The sequence below is a fragment of the Electrophorus electricus genome, chromosome 5 (assembly GCF_013358815.1).
Source record: "Electrophorus electricus isolate fEleEle1 chromosome 5, fEleEle1.pri, whole genome shotgun sequence".
NCBI lineage: Eukaryota > Metazoa > Chordata > Actinopteri > Gymnotiformes > Gymnotidae > Electrophorus > Electrophorus electricus.
Window position 1 is genome coordinate 24,154,766 of NC_049539.1, and position 23,967 is coordinate 24,178,732.

Here is a 23,967-nt window from a genome sequence, read left to right on the forward strand (position 1 = left end):
GATGAACCTGTGGCCTTTAAATAAGGAAAAGGCAGGCAAATTGCACACATTTGCACATAGTTAGTAAACAGGTGAGTCAGAGCGGGGCAGGTGTGAAATGTGTGTGTGTGTGTATCGGACAGGGTGCCTGGCGCACTGTGACAAAAATGTTGTTTATCATCATCCAACTCCATGGTGAAGGTGAATCAGTAACTAGACCTACAGAATTTCATAGTAAGGATATGGAGAATTGTGCTACAGAGTGACAAGGCTCTTCAAAGCTCTTTTAGAAGGTTCTTTACATTAAATATTGCAGTGTAATAACATTATAGCTCATTAACATTAATTAATTCAGCAGGCAGGTAAATCTGTTAGTAAATCAGATTAAGTGCCTGCATGTTGGAGGTTTATCATGTGCTTGCCAGGTTAAGCACCATTTGTAAAACAGAAGAATTTGAAAATAACTAAAATGTCGGTTTAATGTGATTTTGATGTTTTGTTTTTTTAAGGGCTCACCCTTTTCTTAAAGTTCAGACAAAAAATTCAAATTTACATGATTCTTTAAACTTTTACAGGTTGCCATTCTCTGCAGTACTTTTATACTGCAGTCACACCAGGAATCAGTTTCCCAGAGTTCACTGCTGTTGGTCTGGTGGATGGAGAACAGTTTGTGTACTATGACAGTATAATGAGGAAGAGGATCCCAACAACGCAGTGGATGAAGAAGAGTGTGGGTGCAGACTACTGGGACTTGGCTACACAGACTGTGCAGGGTCATGAGGAGAACTTCAAAGTCGATATTGGTACATTAATGGAGCGCTTTAATCACACTAAAGGTGAGAATAAACACACTCAGTACATTAATGACTAATGTAATACATTAATGACTCAGTACATTAATGGCATGTAATAGTGAGGAGCATAACATTCATTACTCATGTAATAGTGAGGAGTGTAACATTCACTACTAATGTAGGGTGTAGTAAAGTGTAATACTCAAGTAATTACTCCTGTAATAGTGAGAAGCGTAACACATGAACAGAATGACACATACACCAGGTGCCTTGTGATTCCTTTACCAAACTGTGTTGGTTCCTCACATGCTGCCATTATACTACAACATATGACATACTGTTTTTAAGCGTTGCATACTCACTCTTAACGTATCACGACAAGGGAAATACTTTTAAATATAAAGGAGGTTTTAATAACCATTTGTTTGGTTAAATACAGATTACTTGTAAAGTGGGCTTGAACCCAGGTCAGCTAGGTAATGATACCAACAGCCTACTGCGTGAGCAACCACACTCTAACAGTGGTGGGCCTGTGTGCAGAACAGTTAGATCTTGGACCAGGTAAAACAAAAGAAAAAAACTAAACACCAATCTAAGCGTGGAAAAAGGGAGAACAAGGGACATCACAAGAAGAAACGGCAACCCCGATGCACTGGAGAAAACCAAACTAAAACTTCCCAAACAAAACCAGAAAACAGGGAGGAACTTGAATGGCTAAGGGAAGCCTCGGGAGAGAGACAAACTCGAGAGGGAAAACTGGAGATGGGAGGGAACGTGTAAAAACACGAACACCTTCGCAGACAAGAAGTGAGGTGTAGCACGAGGACTCAGAGACCTCAATACCTGAAGTTACCGGCTAGCAGCTTGACTCAAAACTTTAGCAAAGACCCAGCACTGAATGACTGGGTCACTGGGCTTATATAAGGTCTAGCCCAGCTGTTGGGTGTTAAGCTTGATTAGTGGTAGGGTTGACTCGAGGCCTCCCTCTGGTGGCCGGAGGGGGCCTCGGCCTGGTGCCAACCCTTACATTACTATAACCATTCAAACTTTTGTTCAAAAATTTTTTTAGAATATTTTTAATAAATTTAAAGATTTATTGATTCATATTTTACTTGCATATTTTTACATTAACCGTTTTTATATTAAATACCTGTGGCATTAGCAGTAAAACAAAAGATATGTAGCTGCTATAAATACAACCTGTTGGTCTAGCTAAGAAGCATGTTGGCTGGACATGGAATGAAATATAAGTTGTGAATACAATCAAGTGTAATTCTGGAAAAATCAAAGAACAAACTCATAATGTTAATATGTGGGGCAAAATATTATAGAATCAGGCAGGAAAAGCAGGAAGTGCTTAATGGACAGTTAAAGCTCTTTATTAAACACAGGAAACACTGTTAAGAAAGCCTTAAGATGGGATATGTAAATAAGATCTCAGCCGCCAGTAGAAAAGACCAGTTTTTGCCACCCATAGAACACTCGCTGCACTGGTGTTTTATCGCAAGAGAACAGTTTGTGCGTGACAGTTTCCGTGTGTTGGTTTGCCATGTGTGTTCCAGTTACTACTCCGTTACCTAGGTGTCAGTTAGAGAGGGCAAAGGTCAGCATGTGACAAAAGCAGCCCCAGATATCAGTTCAGATCTGTCAGTGGACTTAATGTCTGTTTATTAGTCTGTGGACTTGAATGGTCATAGTGCCCTCAACTACCTTTTCATTATTGACACAAAGTCCTCTCAGAGTGCACAAGTACACACACTGATCAACTCAGGCTACAGCGTGCTGTCTCCCGTGCTGGTGAGAACCGAGCGTTTATTCTGTGGCTACTCCACGAGTCTGTAGTAACTGTCCGTGACTAGAGGAGGGGCACCCAGCACCTGCCACAGTACCCACACATAATTGTTAAAAAAGTAACAAGATTTTAAAATAAATAATGTTTTCGGCCAAATCCAACAGCCAGGGGAAGACACATCACACCATTAAAATGAAATCACAAGATCCTGTGAGCAGGAATAATTGGGGAGGACATTTTACCCCCCAAAGACTTTGAAGGGGACATGTTCAGCCCACCCCCCTGTGGCAGTGGACACTATCCCATGTGGCAGTGTAGGATTATCTGGCCTCTTGTGCTGTCTCTGTGGGGGATGTCATATAGAGCACTGAAATTCCACACAGATTTTTGGATTGTCTTTCTGGTTTTGATACGGACTGTTTCATGCCTATTTGTGCTACTCTCTCTACCTGGTCCATTTTGTTGCAACCTTTTTCTGTCACTGCGTGGAAGTACAATAAAAACCCTGTTTTTCTTTATCCGCAAGCATCTGATTTTTGGCCTGGCTCGTTACAGTCAGTTTTACATTTGTTTTGTGGTTGTACTCTGGCCTGTTTTCCCCCAACATTGGACATACAAATAAATAAAGGACATTCACACCTGCATCAGACTATGTTGCCAGCCCCATCATCACAAGGGTAAACATATACAGGAAATGCATTTGAAACACTGTTCATCTGTCACGGTTGGTCAGCCAGTTAGCAGGGGAGACACACCCACCCCTGCTAAGGACTACTAATCCCACCTGCCCCGTTCACAGTCCCCTGATTACTAATTGCTCTCACCTATTTCCCATTCACTCCCTGCTCTATTTCTACCCTCAGATCTGAGGAGATGGAGCTGCACATTAGCGGTCCTATTACATCAAGACAAACCACGCATAAGTGTTTATCTAGAGGAGGACTAGCTCCTCTACTCTTTGTATTTGAGATTCCGTGTTCCCATCGTGGATTTCCGATGGAGAATAAAGATTACCTTTCCGCTGACCCGCCTCTTGCTTCCATTTACCCGCCGCCGTCACATCATCAGTAATCTAAACTTCAACATAACAAATAATATTGTGTTAAACCAAATGTGATATGCACTATTCTGTTTCTTTCATTCACTATTTTATTTATTTGTCTATATATTTATGTGTTTGTTTATTTACTTGTAAATTATTGTAGGAAGGGGTGCCCCTGTCTGGACCTTGTGATCTACTGTACTGCAAAGTTTAGTTTTAGACCTAATCTAACACACCTGATCCAGTTAATCAGTCCTTCAATAGCATCATAATATTAGAGCCTGGTGTGCTAGATTAGGGGTTGAGCTAAACTCTGTAGGGGAGTAGATCTCCAAAACTGGATAATATGACACCAATAATAATATAATAAAAGCTAAATCACACAAAGGAAGATAAGGAGATAAATCTAAATATCTAATTTTTGAGAAAACAATACAATAGTAAAATGTAACTTGTCTTGAATGGAGTGTGTAAAAGACTCTTGGCATTAGTGACCCCATGAAGAGAGCTGATGTTACTTTATGAAAGCAGTCAGTGTGATGTCATCATGTTTGTGTATCTGCAGGGATTCACACAGTACAGCTGATGTACGGCTGTGAGCTGCATGATGATGGAACCAAGAGAGGATACATACAGGATGGCTATGATGGAGAAGACTTCCTCAGTCTGGACCTGAACACCCTCACCTGGACTGCGCCTAAGCCTCAAGCTGTTATTACCAAAAACAAGTGGGAAGTCACTGGCGCCAATGCTCACCAATGGAAGGGCTACCTGGAGAACACCTGTATCGAGTGGTTACAGAAGTATGTGTCTTATGGAAAAGCCACTCTGGAGAGGAAAGGTAGAATGTGTTTGTTAGTGTAACTGCATCTAGTGCTCAGACACACTGCATTCCCCCTCATCACTGTTCACCTACTGTTCAGACACACTGCATTCCTCCTCAACACTGCAAATCTGCTACTCAGACACACTGCATTCTCTCTCTCCCTTTCCAGACCCTCCTGAGGTGACCCTGTTTCAGAAGGACTCCTCTTCTCCAGTGGTGTGTCATGCTACAGGTTTCTTCCCCAGAGAACTGATGATCTCTTGGAAGAAGAATGGAGAAGACCTGCATGAGAACATGGAGCTCAGAGAGACGTTACCCAACCAGGATGGAACCTTCCAGAAGAGAAGCATTCTGACAGTCTCACCCGAGGATCTGAACAATAATAAGTACACCTGTGTAGTTCAGCACAGTGGACTGGAGACACATTTTGGGCTTCCATTTCAGCCAGGTATGACTGAATTTCCAGATAGCAAAAGCAGTGCATGTTTATGATGAAAATAGTTGGAGGATTTACAGAGGTATAACACCATGCCTTTTCAGGAGTGTCAGTTGGAGTCATCGTTGGTGCAATTCTGGCTGTTCTTCTCCTGCTCAGTAGCTGTGCTGCATTCTTCATATGGAGGAAGAAGAAGAATGGTAAGAGATACAGGAAGTCCAAAAAAATGGCTTCAGTGGGGATTGGTACATTGGTTACTAATCTGATACCAAATGTCCTTGGATATTAATTTCACGATCATTATTTGTCTTTCAGACTTCAAGCCTGTTGCAGGTATGTGAGTGTTTTATGATATCTGTATTGTATCTGTATGATTATGAATCTCAGTCTTGAACATTTGTTGAATGTGTTCCATGCTTTACAGCCTCTGATGGAAAATCATCGTCCACCAGCTCAGATGAAGGCCAACCATCTAAATGCTGAGAGGAGAGAGTGAGTCTCTGTTTACACTGATGTGTCATATCCAGCACTCTGTTTCTATACAGCATAACCAAAGTCTAAAGTGTCTAATCTACCATCATATCTTGCTGTGTGTGTGTTTTGGACAGTGGAAGAGAGTGATGGTAGAAGAATGCAGAGTAGGGGATGATCTGAAGAGATCAGTCAAACAGCACTTACATTACACACACGTCTGCAGACATTTCCTTTCCTTTAGCACTATAGTTGTCCAATCATCATCACACCTGTCACATGAGAGAAAACATGGGTTTAATATTTCTGATCAGATTTTATTTCTGAAACGGTATATATGTATTTATTTGTATTTGAATTATGATGACTTTGGTTGTAATGTTTTATGTTTCATGCTCAGAACTGTATCATCCTACTATGGAGAAAGAAAAAAAATATTAATAGGGAAACTCTTAGTGATGGTACAATGGCAGGCATTTTAAATAGTTTATGGTTTCCATATCTTGTGTCACGGAACGCTTGCCTCCCGCGAGGCACGTGGTTTGGCCAGCCATGTGCAGTAGGAGGACCCTCGTTTGTGGCCGTGCCTGCACACACCTGCACCTCGTTTGTCAAGTTTCACGTTTCAAATCTGGTTTATTTGTCACATACATAGTCACACACAGTATAACTCGTAGTGAAATGGTTTGAGAGTGCTCTGTCCAAACTGAGGAAAAAAAAACCAAGGGTGCATAGAGAAATATCTATATCTATCTATCTATCTATCTATCTATCTATCTATCTATCTATCTATCTATCTATCTCTCTCTCTCTCTCTCTCTCTCTCTCTCTCTCTCTCTCTATATATATATATATATATATATATATACATATATATATATAATATATTAACAATGTATGTACAATATATGTATATTATGTTTATATACACAGTGTACAATGTATATATGGATATGTATATATGTATGTACACAATGTACAGTTCCATCTTGCAATTGAACATGTTTACAGTTACATGTCTATGTGTATTTAAATCTACGTCAGGGAATGCAGCGTCGTTGGTCATTGTTGACGTAACGTGTGAATGTGGTGTCTTGTTGTTAGTAATAATGTTAAATGTTATACTCATCATTGTTAGATGTTAGATGTATTTATTGTGTTCATTTACTGTTAATCGCTTCATGTTCATGTCCTCTGTTTGTAACACGTGTGAGTGCCATTGTCTTTGTGTTTGAATAAATATACGTCCCAGTCGCTGGACTCTGTGCGTCCTGCCCCTTGCCCTGCGGCACTTGGGCCACCTCGCGTTACATCTTGAAATTATTAAACATGCAGAATAAAATTTAAATAAGTCTTCTATTATCTACATTTAAATCATCTGTAACTGTCTTGAGACAGTAATTTCAGCAGAGCTTTCTACAGTCATCCTGAAACTCTGAGTCTCACTCCAATTTGATTAGTTTCAGTTTTCAGTTCAAACCATTTGGGCATGTAGTGTTACCATGGAAACCATGGAGGATAAACACGGTCTGCACCAGTCATTGTAATTCATGGTCATTCCCATATACAGAACTGGAGCTTCTCATCAGTTAAATTGACTTCAGTGGACCTCAGTGTAAGATATAGTATCTGTTCACCAGGCTCAGGACAGTATAGAAAGACAATCTTAAGGTTAAAAGAAGTCTTCTCTTGGAATGTAGTGGTAAAGGGTTCCAACTGGTGTGTGTGTTGAATATCAGTTTGCATATATTGACTAATGTATGGTTTGGATATAATAGTGGTGAATGCAAACACTAGTATGTAAAAGAAGATGGGGTGAATACATAATCACTTCTGAAAATGTGTAAAAATGTGGGTTCTTTGTTTGATTGTTAGACATTCTCTGGCAGGTGCCTCAGTAATGCTTGATAATATTAACCTGCAATAAAGAACAGGACCAACTTTTCTATTCTACTAATTTTGAAGTCCGTATCTTTATTTTATATTTGAATGTTTAACTTTAACACTAGCTGATTGGGTTTTTGGAGCCACACCCTCCTGAACAAGGAGGAGGATGTTTTAATGATTTTGCACTTTGCTCTGCCTGTCTAACTGGAAAATAAGAGGCCAACATGCCACTGGTCTGTGGGAGCAGACAAACAGAAGTGAATGTGATGGTCATTCTGGGTGTTTCTGAGGAGCCTGGTCTTCTGCACATATGCACCCAAGAGAAATGTTCTTTTAGGTCTAAACTACCTCAGATTTTTACAATGTAAATCCACAGGCCTAAAGGTTTCTGGGCAGGTTTCCTTACATCAGTTACACTCAGTAACCTTAAAAATAGCCCCAAATTTGTTCTATCCACTAACCCTAACCCTACACCAGTTCCACCCACTAATCATAACCCTACACCAGTTCCACTCACTAACCCTAACCCTACATCAGTCTTTCTTAGCCTGTCTACTCAGAGCACCTGTGAGTTTACTGTAAATTAATCCAGGGGTTGTCAATCTTTTTGAACCAACCTACCCCTTTTGTTTGTCTAGCTAGAACCTCATTGAGACAATAGTAAAATATTCCTGCTCTAGAAGAAGAAATTCTAGCACTATCTTGTGGGAGAATAATGAATTACTTACCAACAGTTTAATTGCTGTTTAAATATTTTCAGTTTCAAAGTTTAAAGTTTCAAAGTTTCAAAGTTTTATTTGTCACATGGTATAACTCGCAGTAAAATACTTTTGTAGCTGCTCCATCCAGGAACTACAGTATATGTATAATATGTATATATACACAATGTACAATGTACAATTTCCAGCTTTTTTGTTACAATTTACAGTTATTAGTCTTTTTATGATGTCATTTTTGACATCATACACAGTATACAGAGTGGTCCCCACAGTTCATTAGCTGCCCTGATTCAGGGCTTGAATGGCCTGCGGGAAGAAGCTCCTCTTCAGTCTCTCTGTGTTGGTCTTCAAGGAGCGAAAGCGCTTACCTGACCTCAGCACAGAGAAGAGCCTATTGTTGGGATGGGTGGGGTCCTTCACAATCCTCCTGGCCTTGGTCTGCTGAACGCACCACCCTCTGGAGTGCTTGTCTGTCCTGCTTGGTACTGTTCCCAAACCAGGCTGTGATGTTCCCGGTGAGGATGCTCTCAATAGTGCAGGTGTAGAAGTTCAGCAGCACCTTGGAGGGCAGTCTGAAGTCTCTTAGGCATCTGAGGTGGTAAAGACACTGACGAGCCTTCTTTGCCAGGGAGTTGGTGTGGCAGGACCAGGACAGGTCCTGAGAAATGTGAACTCCAAAGTACCTGAAACTGTCTACTCTCTCCACTGTGGTTCCGTTGAGCCACACAGGTTGGTAGTGCCAGTCCTGCTTCTTGCTGCAGTCCACAATCAGCTCCTTTGTCTTGCTGACATTTAGGAGGAGATTATTTTCCTGGCACCAGTTCTCCAGGAGTTTAATCTTCTCCAGGTAGAACCTCTCCTCATTGTCCGAGATCAGGCCCATGACGATGGTATCATCAGCGAACTCAACAATGATGGTAGAGCTGGAAGTGTCCACGCAGTCGTAGGTATACAGTGAGTAGATCAGAGCGCTTAGGACACAACCCTGAGGAGCTCCAGTACTGAGGGTAAAGGTGGATGAGACACAGTTGCCCACCCATACTGATTATGGTCTGTCTGTTAGGAAGTTGTAGATCCAGTCACACAGGGATGGTTGCAGTCCTAGATCCTCCAACTTAGTAGTGAGTAGGGAGGGGATGTTAGTGTTAAATGCTGAACTGTAGTCGACAAATAGCATTTTAAAATAATTACCCTCCCTTTGTCCAGGTGGGTCAGTGTGGTGTGAAGCAGATGTGCAATTGCATCATCAGTGGAGCGGTTGTGGCGGTATGCAAACTGCAGTGGGTTCATGGAGGCTGGCAGTGAAGAGGTGATGAAGTCTCTGACCAGCTTTTCAAAGCACTTCATCACGACCAATGTGAGGGCAACAGGGCGGTAGTCGTTGAGGCTGGAAGGTCGAGGTTTCTTCAGGACAAGGACGATGGTGGATTGTTCGAAGCCAGATGGGATGATACCGAGCGTCAGGGAGAGGTTGAAGATGTCGGTGAATACTGTGGCTAACTGGTCTGCGCAGGCTTTGAGGACTCTACTGCAGATGCCATCTGGTTTGCCGCCTTCCTGGTATTCAATCTTTTGAACATTCTCCTCTCGTTACTCTCCGTGATGATGAGAGAGCACTGGCCTGTGCTGGGCTCTGTGCATGCACCGTTGGCTGCGCTGATAGCACCGCTTGCATTGTTTTCATTTTCATCTGAGTGTTGAGTTTTTAATCTCAAAATTTTATTATCTTGGACTCCCTGGTTACAGTGTATAAAGATTCAATCAATTTCCCAAATTATGTTCTAGGCTCTAACCCTGTGCAACACTATGATTTGTTCAGTTATGTACACAGTACAGCTTCTAGGATCTGAAACTACACTAAAAAAACTGATGCTGTCACTCCTGTTCTTCAGAGTCTTCATTGGTTAACTCTACATACCGTGTTCACTAAGGTGTTCTTTATTACATACAGAGCTCTTCACTGGTTAGCTCTACATACCGTGTTGACTAATGTGTTCTTTATCACATACAGGGCTCTTCACTGGTTACCTCTTACACACCGTGTTCAGTAAGGTGTTCTTTATTACATACACAGCTCTTCAATGGTTACCTCTACACACTGTGTTCAGTAAGGTGTTCATTAATACATATAGGGCTCTTCACTGGTTACCTCTACACACTGTGTTCAGTAAGGTGTTCATTAATACATACAGGGCTCTTCACTGGTTACCTTTACACACTGTGTTCAGTAAGGTGTTCTTTATTACATACAGGGATCATCATGGTCTGGCTCCTGATTACCTAACTGAGCTCCTCTGTTCCTACGACCCGTCTAGTACATCATGATCTGTTCATTTAGGCCTCTGTCATGTGCCAAGGATTGAATGAACGTCTATAGAAGGTCAATCATTTAGTGTTGTAGCTCCTACATGTACAGGTCTCTGTGTCTTCACTGAAATCTCTGTTAAAGGCACATTTGTTTTCATAGTCATATCACTAATTCTCTTGTGACTGAAGATAATACCCACATATGATTTTAATGTTTTAACCTAATAATTGTGTTCTTCATGTTTAGTGTTTCTCTGTCCCATGATTGTAAAGTGTCCTTGAGCATGGAAAAGATGCTATATAATAAATAAAGTGATGATGATGATGAAACAGCACTAATGTGCTGACATGCCTCTTGTTTACTGAGACTCAGAGTCATGTCATATTTCTGCTGTTTACTGAGACACAAATAAGTCTAGTATATATTGAATCAGGCTACCTACAGTAAAACCACTTCTCCTTCCCAGACAGTAGAGGGCGCTAACTCACCTTTTGTTGTCACCTCTATTCTTTATGAACTGACAAAAAAAAAAGTGAAAGTAGCGCTGTTAGCTGCAGCAGCTCTCATAAGCGGTTTTTCTCTACGTCGAGTAGATATAGATTAATACAGTCGTCGTGATGGCTTCACTGGCGTTGCTACAATATTCGGAAAATACAATATTCGGAAAATATCACAACACATCAATAAGAAGATGACTCACAGCAAAGTTGTAATATTCATAGTTTTTGTTGTAGTGCGTTTCCAGATGGCATCACTAGGTAACTTTACACACTGCACATTTGGATGAACTTTCTTTCAGCGGGGGATTTCACAGGCTCGTAGGCCGGTCTATGGAGCATTTGAACATACTTTAAGAGAATAAAATAATAAACTTTGTCTGTAGTATTTTAACAATAAGGAATTTCGGATGTTTGCCTCACTATCCTCTCCTCACAAAACTGCCTCCGTTTACTCCGTACTGTTGTTAAGCGCGTGCTCGGTAGTGGCCTTTTCACCTAATGATCCCTGATCAGATGATCAGGGAGCATTTATTTAAACTCTGGCGCATGTCGCCAGTGAGAGGACACTGAATGCAGAAGTGGGCTTCAGAAATCTAGTTAGTAAATGGCAGCATTTTGCTGGTATTTTATATCATTGTTGTTGGATTGGATATATAACTGAATGCAACCCTTCAGTATAACAGCTGTTATGATGCATCTTGTTTGTTCTGACAGTCTCTCACTCTCTTAAGCACATCTCCACTGGAGTCACACCAGGGATCAGTTTCCCTGAGTACACGCTTGTGGGTTTGATGGATGGAGAGCCGTTTGTGTACTATGACAGTAACATCGGACAGATGGTTCCTAAGGCAGAGTGGATAGAGGAGAACGAGGGTACAGACTACTGGAGCAGAGAGACCCAGATTCAGAGGGATTTTCAGGAGATCTTCAGGACCAGTGTGGCTGTTCTAATGCGCCGCTATAACCAGACTACAGGTGAGAGTAATGCATACTACTGAATCTGAAACTCATTTTGTGAAAGCACGGTTATTTTGATGATCATTATTGGTAATTTTTAAAAATGGGCTTCATAAGAAGTCATCTTTGTTATGCAAAGGTAAGATCTTTAGCTTTCACCAGAACCTTTAAATTCAAACAGTCTGTCTGAACAAGGTCCTGCTGATTACTTTAAAGAGCTGTTCAGAAACAGTGTGAAGGCTTAGGGAAACATCTGATACAGAACGATAAAAGAGAATGCAGTAACAGGAACAAATGTAACTGAACCAGAACACAATGAGCATTCTAATAAACAGCAGGGCTGTAACACACTAACATAATGGTTACAATTAGCAATAAATGATATATTAGCTTTATTTTGACTGGTTTCAGAAAATCTTCAAAACAGTAGGTTGTAGCAGCTCAAACTAGTCCCCAAAAAACAAACTAACTCCAGAAGTTTACGTAAATGAGGACAACACTTTTATTCATGTAGCGCCACTGTGAATGAGCTAAACAAACATTATTTTAAGATATTTTGAAACATTTTATTTTCTATTTTTTACATTAACTAAATTCTTGGAATAAATGACAATAATATAAGAGATTTGAGTGTTTGCGTCATGAGCATCCTGAGATCTGTGGTGCATGTCATATGTAAGTCATATATAATTTTATATAGTCATGTACATTTATCTGAATTCTTTTTTGTTGTTGCTGGGAGATGCATTATTTCATATTTGCTCATCATTATTTCTACACTATACAGACTGGGTTTACACAGAGAGGTGGGATAATGGTACAGTGTGGTTATTACCAGAGCACCGCCTGAATCCATCATGTCGGTTCCTTTTTATGGATTGCAGATTTGTGCATAAGACAAGAGGACACTAGATGTGTTTGCACAAACACCAGTGACCTGGGAGCTGGCGGAGTCTAATTTTGTGTAGACATACACACACACACACACACACACACACACACACACACACACACACACACACACACATGCAGTTTTGCAAACTGCAGTAGTTCACTCACTTTAAGCATTCCCTTTGACTTTATTCTCGCAGTTGTAATAAACCTTTCAAATGTAGTACAATACACTGAAAATCCCCAAAGATTCATCCCCATTTCCTGACTGTAACAAGGGGACAGACTACTCTGTACAGGCAGTTTGTAATTTTTAGATGAGTAGTTAGAAACAAGGAGCTGGTGGAGACAATGTACTAAAGTGGACACCCATAGAGGTATACAGAGAATTGGTAAACTATGTGTTTTAAACAGGAGTCCACACATTCCAGTCCGTGATTGGCTGTGAATTGGATGATGATGGCACCAAACGAGGCTATCTACGGCATGGCTATGATGGAGAAGACTTCATCAGTCTGGATCTGAATACCATCACCTGGACCGCAGCCAATGCTAAAGCCATTATTACCAAGCAGAAGTGGGAGGTAACACCACTACTGGCAAATTTCTGGAAGAGGTACCTGGACATCACCTGTATCGAGTGGATAAAGAAGTACATAGGATATGGCAGAGCCACCCTGGAGAGAAAAGGTAGAGTGTGTGTGTGTCTGTGTGTATGTCTGTGTGTGTGTCTGTGTGTGTGTCTGTGTGTGTGTCTGTGTGTGTGTCTGTGTGTGTGTAAGCTAATGGTAAGTGGGATGAGTTGAGAACAGAACAGAGGCACAAAATGTCTAGATGAGGCAGTGTATCGTGGTTTAAAGTGAACAGGAGAATACACCAAAAAAAGAAACTGTTGAACAATGAAGCAGAAACAGAAGCAGCTTTTGGCTAAAGTTGCTCTTGTGCGTGCAGTGTTTTGTTCTGATAAAACAGCCTAAAAGAAAAAGACAAGAACTGTGGCCTCCCTGGAGTCTCCTCCATGTCTCATGTCTCATCTACCCTCCCTGGAGTCTCCTCCATGTCTCATCTACCCACCAGAGATGTTCCTGTACCTGATTTGTTGCTTCGTGTTTGGTCCTGGAGAGAACTCACCTATTCACCTATTGGATGTTGACAGTGTCCACATCACTATTTGCATGAGCCAAGACTAAAAATGATATTAAACAGTTCCAGTGCATTGCTGAATAGCTCTGGACTCTGCAGACTCTGTGGATTTCCGTGTTTTGTCGTCTTAATACTTATCTTTTTGCTGGACAAGGAAAAGGTGCTTCAACCCCCCACTTCCTAGTCTTCTGCCCACAAATGTTCAATTGCTGGAGAACAAAATTAAGGAACTGATTGCTTGGATCAAGTTCCAGCACAAAATCGATAGCTGCTGCATAATAGTGCTCATAGAGATGTGGCTGTCAGTGGTGATACCAGATGAAGACATCACTCCTGCTGGCTTCTCCATCTACCGTCAAGATAAAACAATGGTCTTCGGTAAGACCAAAGGCGGCTGGGGTATGTGTTACAGTGAACTCTTGTTGGGCACTGAAGTAGTGATTTTAGCCTGCAACTTTTCCCTGAACATCAAACTCCTAACAGTCAAGGTTAGACTTTTATTCTGCCAAGAGAATTCAGCTCAGTCATCTTCACTATGGTCTGCATTCCACTACAGGCAGATAAACCACGTGCACTAATTGTTTTGTAGGCGACCATCAAGCGACTTGAGGACACCCACCCAGAGGCTCTTTTTATTGTGGTTGAGGATGTTTTTTTTCACAGGGCAAACCTGAAAAGGGTTCTGCCAAAATACTACCAGCACATTCAAATTCCCACTAGAGGAGAGCAAACGCTTGATCACTGCTACACTGCAGTCAAGGACAGCTATAAACCCCTCCCCACAGAAAATCTGATCCCACCTCCATTTTTCTCCTGCCCACAGAAAGACATCTGAATGGAGTGAGGAGGCCGTCTTCACACTTCAAGACTGCTGTGAAACCTCAGACTGATATTTCATGATGCAGCTGGCACCGAGATCAGTGAAAACACGGACTCTGTCACTGGCCACTTCAGTAAATGCACTGATGACATTGTCCCTAAAATCAATGTCACATCCTTTCCCAATCAGAAACATTGGATCAATGCTGAGGATTCAGGCCAAACTAAGAGCCAGAGCCGCTGCCTACAAGTCTGGTGATGGCCTACAGGAAGGCCAGGTATGACTTTCAAAGGAACATCATTTCAAAAGGGACTACAGAGACGAAGTGAAGGCCAACTATCTTGACTCCAATCTCAGACATATGTGGAATGGACTTTGCACAATCACTGACTACAAAGGAAGTTGGAATTGTGACAGGAGGGTGTCTTCCTCACTTGCAGAGGAGCTAAATACTCATGATTAATTTGAGGCAAACACCCCTCCTCCTGCAAAACTCCCAGTAGATGAGGAGAGCTGCACCATAACCATTCATGTTTCTGAGGTGGTCAAATCCTTTATTAAGGCAGCTAACCCTAAGACTCTCAGCGATCCCCACATGCTTTAAGAGAGCCACTATTGTTCCAGTAACCAAAAAAAACACCTGACACCTGCCTAAATGATTACCGTCCTGTTGCACTGACCTCAACAGCCATGAAGTGCTTTGAACAGCTGGTCAAAGCTCACATCTGTTTCACACTTCCAGACACCTTGGACTCCCACCAATTTGTATATGGCTCAGACAGATCTCCAGATGACACTATTGCACTGACAATACATACTGCAATTACTCACCTGGACAGGAAAAGCACATATAGGAAAATGCTGTTCATATACTACAGCTCAGCATTCAAGACAATCATCCCCACTAAACTCATCCCAAAACTGAGAGACTTGGGTCTGAATGCCCATCTCCGCAATTGGATACTGGACTTCCTGTCAAGCAGACCCCAGGTGGTGAAAGTAGGAAACTGCTCTTCTTCCACACTGACTCTGAGCACAGGGTCTCCCCAGGGTTGTGTACTCCCTGTTTACACATGACTGTATAGCAAAGCACACATGAAACATCTTCAGGTTTGCTGAGGACATGACCATCCTAGGCCTGATCACAGATAGAGACGAATCAGCCTACAGAGACAAGGTCAGTGCTACGACAACATCTCAATGCCGGTAAAATGAAGGAGATGATCATGGACTACAGGAAGCTGTGGAAGGAAGTCACTCTCCCTCCTATCAATGGAGCCAAAGTGGTGTGTATATATAGTTTATATTTTCCTTTAATTCAAAAGACAAATTTGAGTCGACTTCCCCTCACAGAAGTCCTGTGGGGGGATGACCCCCCTCCCTGTGGGTCTTTCCCTCTTTCACACCTTGTACCAGACTGAGTAGGGGGTTGAGCCTTCCAGGTATATGTTGGGGACAGGACATGCCTTGGTTCATGGATATTCAATAACCTTTCTTTTCATCATGGAGGAAAAAATAAATAAATTCCTGATGCACTATGACTCAATTAAACAAACAAAATCATACAATTACTAACAATTTACAAGATGGCGCCGGTGAGGTCGGCTGCAGTTACGACTGCTCCGGCCACACCTGGCACTTTTTGCTAGCTTCTTCACTGTTTTCGCCCTTCCCGCTACCCCTGATTTCTCCGCAGCCCTTCTCTCTACACCATGACGCGTATCTCATACAGCAGAGATGCTCTTATTTCTCTTAATCTACATAGCACTCACCTCAAGCCGTCTCTAACCCCCGGACCCAAGATGGCTGATGGAGATCCTGAGGGAGAACAAAGGACGCGACGTGAGGAAAAGGCCTTGAGGGAAGTGAGCCGGAGTCAGGAACAGGCTGAGGGCTCGGGCTTCCATACCTAGCATTCTGCTAGCCAATGTCCAGTCTCTAGACAACAAGCTCGACGACCTCCGGGCCAGGATAAAGTTGCAGAGGGACATTCGGGACTGCAACCTCCTCTGTTTCACCAAGTGGTGGCTGAACCCAGCGGTACCAAACCACACCATCCAGCCCGCCGAGTTCTTCTCGGTTCACCATGTGGACAGGACGGCAGATTCGGGAAAGTCGAGAGGAGGTGGAGTGTATGTGATGGTAAACAACAACTGGAGCAACAATGCCAATGTTTTTACTCCCGCCCGCTCCTGCTCACCCAACCTGGAGCTGCTCGCTCTCAACTTTCGTCCTATCTACCTTTCTCGGAAGTTCATTTCAACACCGTGTACATCCCACCTCAGGCCAACATGGACACTGCACTTTGTGAACTTCATGAGGCTCACAGTTTCACACAGTTTCAGGCACAATACCGGGATGCTGCACTTATCGTGGTTGGGGATTTCAACAGCGCTAACCTCAAGCGTGCAGTGCCCAACCTTTACCAGCACATAACCTTCCCCACCAGGGGAAATAGGACAGTCAACCACTGCTACACCCCTTACAAGGACAGCTACAAGGCACTAGCTCATCCACCGTTTGGTAAGTCGGACCACGCCGCCATCTTCCTCCTACCAAAATATAAACAAAGGCTGAAACGGGAAGCTCCGGTTCAGAGAGAGGTAGCACGCTGGACAGACCAATTGGTCGCCGCTCTGTAGGATGCTCTGGATGACGCAGACTGGGACATGTTCCGGCGCAGCACTGATGATGTCAGCGAGTTTACGGAGGCAGTAGTGGGGTTTATTGGGAAACTGGTGGACGACAAAATTCCAAGAACCACCATCAAGACGTTTCCCAACCAGAAGCCCTGGGTGGACAAAACCATCCGCGAGGCTTTGAACTCTCGTACTGCTGCCTACAACATGGGGATCATCAGCGGGAACATGGACGAGTACAAGTCTGCGGCATACGGAGTGTGCAGGGCGGTGAGGGATGCGAAGCGGCGCTACGGGGGGAAACTGGTTCCAGCAGAGTGGCTCTAGATCCCTGTGGCAGGGACTAGAGACGATCACAGACTACAGGAGCACACCCTCCGGACTGATAAGTGCGGATGAGTCTCTGGCGAACGAGCTGAACACATTCTACTAGCGCTAATGCTAGCAGCGCTAATGCTAGCAGCGCTAATGCTAACAGCGCTAGTGCTAATGGTACTATCGGCGCAGCCAACGGCGCATGCGCAGAGCCCACCATAGAGCAGCGCCGTCTCATCCTCACGGAGAGTGACGTGAGGAGAGTGTTTAAAAGGGTGAATACCAGGAAGGCAGCAGGACCAGACGGTATCTGCGGGAGAGTCCTCAAAGTCTGCGCAGACCAGCTAGCACTGGTATTCACCGACATCTTCGATCTCTCCCTAACGCTCGGTATCGTCCCGTCCAGCTTCAAGCGATCCACCATCGTCCCTGTCCCGAAGAAACCTCGACCCTCTGGCCTCAATGACTACCGCCCTGTTGCCCTCACATCAGTCGTGATGAAGTGCTTTGAAAAGTTAGTCAGAGATTTCATCACATCTTCACTGCCAGCCTCCATGGACCCACTGCAGTTTGCATACCGCCACAACCGCTCCACTGATGATGCAATTGCACATCTGCTCCACACCACACTGACCCACCTGGACAAAGGGAGGGTAATTATGTTAAAATGCTGTTTGTCGACTACAGTTCAGCATTTAACACTAACATCCCCTCCCTACTCATTACTAAGTTGGAGGATGTAGGACTGCATACATCCCTGTGTGACTGGATCTCCAACTTCCTAACAGACAGACCACAATTAGTACGGGTGGGCAACTGTGCCTCATCCACCCTCATCCTCAGCACTGGAGCTCCTCAGAGTTGTGTCCTAAGCCCCCTGCTCTACTCACTGTACACCTACGACTGCACAGCCACTTCCAGCTCCACCATCACTGTCAAGTTTGCTGATGACACCATCGTCATGGGACTGATCTCGGACAACAATGAGAGGGCCTACCTGGAGGAGATTAAACAACTGGAAAACTGGTGCCAGGAAAATAATCTCCTCCTAAACGTCAGTAAGACAAAGGAGCTGATCGTGGATTGCAGAAAGAAGCAGGAGTGGCACTACCGACCTGTGAGGATCAGTGGACCCACGGTGGAGAGTAGATAGTTTCAGGTACCTCGGTGTTCACATCTCGCAGGACCTGTCCTGGTCCCGCCATACCAACTCCCTGGCAAAGAAGGCTCGTCAGCGTCTTTACCACCTCAGACGCCTAAGAGACTTCAGACTGCCCTCCAAGGTACTGCGGAACTTCTACACCTGCACTATCGAAAGCATCCTCACGGGGAACATCACAGTCTGGTTTGGGAACAGCACCAAGCAAGACAGACGAGCACTCCAAAGGGTGGTGCGTTCAGCAGAGCGCATCAGTCATACGGAACTTCGTGACCTGCAGACCATCTATTACAAACAGTGCCAGACCAAGGCCAGGAGGATTGTGAAGGACCCCACCCATCCCATCAATAGGCTCTTCTCTCTGTTGAGGTTAGAGAAGCGCTTTTGCTCCCTGAAGACCAAGACAGAGAGACTGAAGAGGAGCTTCTTCCCACAGGCCATTCGGGCCCTGAATCAGGGAAACTGATAAACTGTGGGGACCACCACCACCATGTAACATGTAAGTGTAAATATGTTCAATTGTAAGATGGAACTGTACATTGTGTGTGTATGTATATATATATATATATATATATATATATTAGGGGTGGGACTCGATTAAAAAAATTAATCTAATTAATTAGAAGCTTTGTAATTAATTAATCGAATTAATTAATCTTCACAATAACCTGTTTTACTTCCCTTTGCTCATCATACAGCTGCTGGATTTTTTTCGACATTGTCTTTCTGGACGGCAGTTCGTAACTTGCATCAGCTGACGCAATTTGCAGCGTCTCTTGTAACCCTTTATCTTCGACCACAGAGAGCGGTCTACAGTCCACAGCAATCCCCTCGCCAGTGAATTGGTCATTTTGTTTCTGAATGTGAACCCCGACATGTGGTCGAGTGTTGACTGGCGACACTGTTTGCTCGTACTAGGAATACTATCACATTTAGCAGCTAAGTTAACATTTTTGACCTGCGCGCTAGCCCCAACATTATTTGCGTTGAGGTGGTAATGAAGGGTGGAAGTGCTCCTGTGATCAGCAAACTCCTTCGTGCATAAAGTGCAAATAACAACATTTTTGTTTGTACTTCCATCTGGAAGTTTCTTGTATTTAAATTTCCCATCCACCAGCGTAGCCTTTTCCGTCATCTCCATCATGCTCATCACACTGTGCGTCAATATAATCTGTATGCCTGGAACGCGTGCACTGAGAAACGTTCCACGGTGCAAAAGTGTGATTAAAATGCGTTAAATTTTTTATTGCGTTATTTTCCCTGTAATTAATTAATCGAAATTAACGCGTTAAAGTCCCGCCCCTAATATATATAATATATATAAACATAATATACATAATATACATATATTGTACATACATTGTTAATATATTTTGTATATATATAGATATATATTTCTCTATGCACCCCTGATTTTTTCCTCAGTTTGGACAGAGCACTCTCAAACCATTTCACTGTGAGTTGACTATGTATGTGACAAATAAACCAAACTTGAACTTGCATTTCTAGCTCAAGAACTTGAATAAATTAAAATTAGTGAATGAAGCATCAAACCCTAAAATGGATGAAGTAATTGGATAATCGACCTAATTAATTTCTACTTTCTAGAAGTTGAATACTACTGACTTTAATATATTTTGTCTAACTAGCTCATATAAGATTTCTTATAAACACAATTAGGAGTGGTTAACAATTTGTTGACAACATGAGGTAAACAACATACAACTGAACTGATTAGGATGAATAATGCAATTTCATAAGGAACAAGTAATGAAAAAAGCAATGAGATAATGGAGTAATGAACACTTTTCAAATAATTTAAGAAAACGGCACAATTTGAAGATTATCTTAAAATAGCCATACGTTACGGGCTGATTACTGTTTAACATCATAGTAGGTTAAATAGCAAGTTGTTACTTTGTGAACCTGTGGGATGAGAATAGTTTGTTATCCTGTTAAGGGTTTGAGTCTGATGGGATTTATGGTCACAATTCCTTGAAGTATAACCAGGCTGTTAAGAGCTTCCTGCATTCTAGTCTGTGGGTTTTATGACACCTAAGAAGGGGGAAGGGTCAAAAAGCCTAGTGAGCGAGGTAAGAGATCAGCTCGGATATCAGCGTTTTGGGTTTGTTGCGCAGCATCAAGGTGCCAGAGGGGTCCTGGTTTCTGTCCGTGGCCCCTGGGTGAGAGAAAGCCCAACCTGACCTGCTCAAAATTTAATCAGGAGAATAATTTGAAGTCCTTCTTCACTACACACTATTTTCCTTCATTCTTTCTTTTTTGTGGTAACTTGATTTTTCTCCATGTTGATCATCATGTACCATCATTTATACAGTATATATAAGAGTTCATCATAACTTCTCTATATTCATATACCTATAATGTATGAATAATCAGAAAAGTAGAGCAATAACAGACTGTATCCTGATAGTTAGAATTTTCTACAAGAAAAATTATTTTCCTGTAAATAGATTCATCCTTTACACTCATTTGTACAGCAGATCTGTCTGCTGAACATACTTCATATTTATTTTTATGTATGTGAAATGTCAACTAAGGTTTGTAGTATCTTCGGGCAGTTGATGTCTTTCTTTAGATACTGTACATCCTGCAATGTCTGAACATCTTGAACCTGCTAAATGATTTACATACTTTCCACTCATATTCTTTGCCATCTTTATATACTCATGTAAGCCTGAATAAAGCATGTGTGCTTCTCAGCATCTCTGACTCCGTGTCACTTATTCTGAGAATCGTGCCCCTGTGCCCTGAGGAAGGAAAACCAGATATAGGTGAGGCAGACGGTGGGAACAGAAGGGACAGGTTAAGGAAAGTTGGGAATTTTTAATTACATTGTTTGTTTTGATAGATTTTCAGCTCCTTTTTTGTCTCCTACACCACCCATCCCTCCTCCCTGTAGTTCCTCCTGAGGTGATCCTGTTCCAGAAGGACTCCACTTCTCCAGTGGTGTGTCATGCTACAGGTTTCTTCCCCAAAGAAGTGATGATCTCCTGGCAGAAGAATGGAGAGGACCTGCATGAGAACATGGAGCTCAGAGAGACATTACCCAACCAGGATGGAACCTTCCAGAAGAGAAGCATTCTGACAGTCTCACCTGAGGAGCTGGACAAGAATGACTACACCTGTGTAGTTCATCACAGTGGACTGAGTTAGTGCTGAGAGTGGCTGATCACAGAGTCCTGCTTCCAGGTGCAAGAAAACAAATCTCTATTGAAAATGATGTGTGTTAGTGTCTAATGAAGGTCTGACTGCGTTGTGTTCTGTTGTTCGAGAAGGTTCCTCTCTAGTCATCATTGGTGTCTTGGCTGTTCTCCTCATTCTCTCTGGTTTTGGTGCTGGACTTCTCATGTGGAGGAAGATGATGGTATAGCCTGGTGAGTGAGGAAGAACTGTTTGTTTATCCAAATGATTGTTATTTGTTTTACAGCTTTCCAGTCTGTTTCAGATATTCCCAGTGAATGTAAGTGGGGGTTTGTCATCAGGATGACTGTGAACTATTAACTATGTACTAAACAGCAATGATGTAATGGTATTCTCATTCTGGTCATTATCTATCTTGAGTACTGAACTGTTTTGTGGATGTTTCATTTTTTAGGGTCTGATGGACATTCTGCCTCCACCAGCTCCTGAAGGTGTAGCTCTTAACTGGGTTATTGTTATTTATTTGTATTTGTCACCATTTATATGCTATTACCCATTACACTGCAGAAAGCCTCTGGTAGATCCACTCTCATTCTTCTCCTTGTAACTACACATCTTCCACAGTGGGTTCAGTGTAGGTACTGAGTAGTTTATGCCTAAAGCCTGCAGTGTAATGGTTATAGGACCGTCTCAGCTGTGGGAACAGTGAATGGACGCTGGACACATTAATTTACCATGATGTCATTCACTTGGTTCTGATTGGTGGCTATTGGCTTTAATCCCCTGTTGGCTACATAAGCAATGTGGATGGAAATGTATGCTTTGTAATATTCGTTGAGCAAAATGTTCTGAATTATACTTTTGTTGAATTGCTGTATTTTGTTGAAATGTTCATCCTTTTACCAAGTAGTATTCTTAAAGGTTACGGTCAGTGAGTCAGTCTCCATCAGTATTCAGGCATATTGCTTATATGACTGTATATATCTTTTCTTATGTTGGTATCCAGAAATATTTGGATTCCATTTGCTTTTGGTGGCATGAAAAGGTCCTGGTGTGCCAGTAGTGGGCAGTAAGAGCTCTTATATTACTGTTCTCTCTGTTCAAACCACAGTAAATGGGATGGAACACTGCTGTATTACATTAAAGCATGTTGTTACTGAGGAGGTGTGTGTGTGTGTGTGTGTGTGTGTGTGTGTGTGTGTGTGTGTGTGTGTGTGTGTGTGTGTGTGTGTGTGTGTGTGTGTGTGTGTGTGTGTGTGTGTGTGTGTGTGTGTGTGTGTCAATCTGTCCTATCACTATTTGCCAGAATACTGCAGGTGTTTATACATTATCACTGAAATGTTGTGGGATGTAAACATTGATTATTAATAAATTTATAACCTCCCTGTTAGTATTAATTCCATCTCTGTGTGCACCTGCTTGGGTTCATTCTCATGTTCTCATCTCGTGATTTCAGACTGCAAGCTCATGGAAAACCTTACAACTCTTCATCTGCTTATGGAAACTGATAGCTTGACCTGTCTTGGTAATTTAGACTCTACATTAGACATGTTTGACAGCTACTTTCTGTTCATTAGAGATCCAGTAGAGATACAGAAGGGCAGGTTAAATATTTTTATATCTTATTAAAATTGCTGTTTCCTACCCACAATCTCACTGATGGTTTTGGTAATGACAGTTAATCAGAGTAACTGAATGTTGAAACTTGAATTACATTCATGACTGGATTTAAGATGTTGAAACCAACATTTTTTCATTGTAAAAATCATCTAGACAGAAGAACATTTGTGTTAAAACTGGGATTATCTCAGCAAACCCATTCATCTGATCACTTTTCACTTTAAACACCAAACTAAATACTTTCAGACTTCGCTTTATGTTCACATATGGTAGAAGCACCACTGTGTGTGTGTGTGTGTGTGTGTGTGTGTGTGTAAGTGTATCGGTTTGTATGTGTACATCATGGTCTGATTATTTTCCAACCGCAGCTCTGACCCTCTGTTATTTTCACCGACTAGTGTCAAAACCACACTGACATGTTTTGCCACCTCAGTTCAGGTCCCACAGGCAGAGATGTGAACAGTAGCCTGGTTTAATGTTGAATGGTAACAGAAGTTCACTCAAGGA

General features: G+C 42.4%; 2 protein-coding genes across 2 annotated transcripts; both read left to right on the forward strand.

Moving 5' to 3' along the window:
- Positions 1-586: 586 nt before the first annotated feature.
- LOC118241373 (BOLA class I histocompatibility antigen, alpha chain BL3-7-like) lies at positions 587-5,434 on the forward strand. The gene is made up of 6 exons (XM_035526244.1): positions 587-815; positions 4,173-4,448; positions 4,603-4,911; positions 4,977-5,069; positions 5,185-5,202; positions 5,294-5,434. The coding sequence occupies exons 1-6, from the start codon at positions 668-670 to the stop codon at positions 5,350-5,352; spliced, it is 903 nt and encodes a 300-aa protein (XP_035382137.1). The 5' UTR covers positions 587-667; the 3' UTR covers positions 5,353-5,434.
- Positions 5,435-10,883: 5,449 nt separating this feature from the next.
- LOC113591578 (major histocompatibility complex class I-related gene protein-like) lies at positions 10,884-22,063 on the forward strand. Its single transcript, XM_035526245.1, has 5 exons — positions 10,884-11,012; positions 11,469-11,729; positions 13,017-13,292; positions 21,599-21,888; positions 21,975-22,063. The coding sequence occupies exons 1-4, from the start codon at positions 10,946-10,948 to the stop codon at positions 21,850-21,852; spliced, it is 858 nt and encodes a 285-aa protein (XP_035382138.1). The 5' UTR covers positions 10,884-10,945; the 3' UTR covers positions 21,853-21,888; positions 21,975-22,063.
- Positions 22,064-23,967: the final 1,904 nt, after the last annotated feature.

What these genes read in the sequence shown, in the direction of transcription:
- LOC118241373 (XM_035526244.1), top strand. Translation starts at nt 668, where the DNA reads ATGAGGAAGAGGATCCCAACAACGCAGTGGATGAAGAAGAGTGTGGGT. An exon ending in AGCCACTCTGGAGAGGAAAG is followed by an intron (nt 4,449 to 4,602) that starts GTAGAATGTGTT and finishes CTCCCTTTCCAG; the next exon opens with ACCCTCCTGAGGTGACCCTG. An exon ending in ATTTCCAGATAGCAAAAGCA is followed by an intron (nt 4,912 to 4,976) that starts GTGCATGTTTAT and finishes CCTTTTCAGGAG; the next exon opens with TGTCAGTTGGAGTCATCGTT.
- LOC113591578 (XM_035526245.1), top strand. Translation starts at nt 10,946, where the DNA reads ATGACTCACAGCAAAGTTGTAATATTCATAGTTTTTGTTGTAGTGCGT. An exon ending in TTTCCAGATGGCATCACTAG is followed by an intron (nt 11,013 to 11,468) that starts GTAACTTTACAC and finishes TTGTTCTGACAG; the next exon opens with TCTCTCACTCTCTTAAGCAC. An exon ending in CCGCTATAACCAGACTACAG is followed by an intron (nt 11,730 to 13,016) that starts GTGAGAGTAATG and finishes TGTTTTAAACAG; the next exon opens with GAGTCCACACATTCCAGTCC.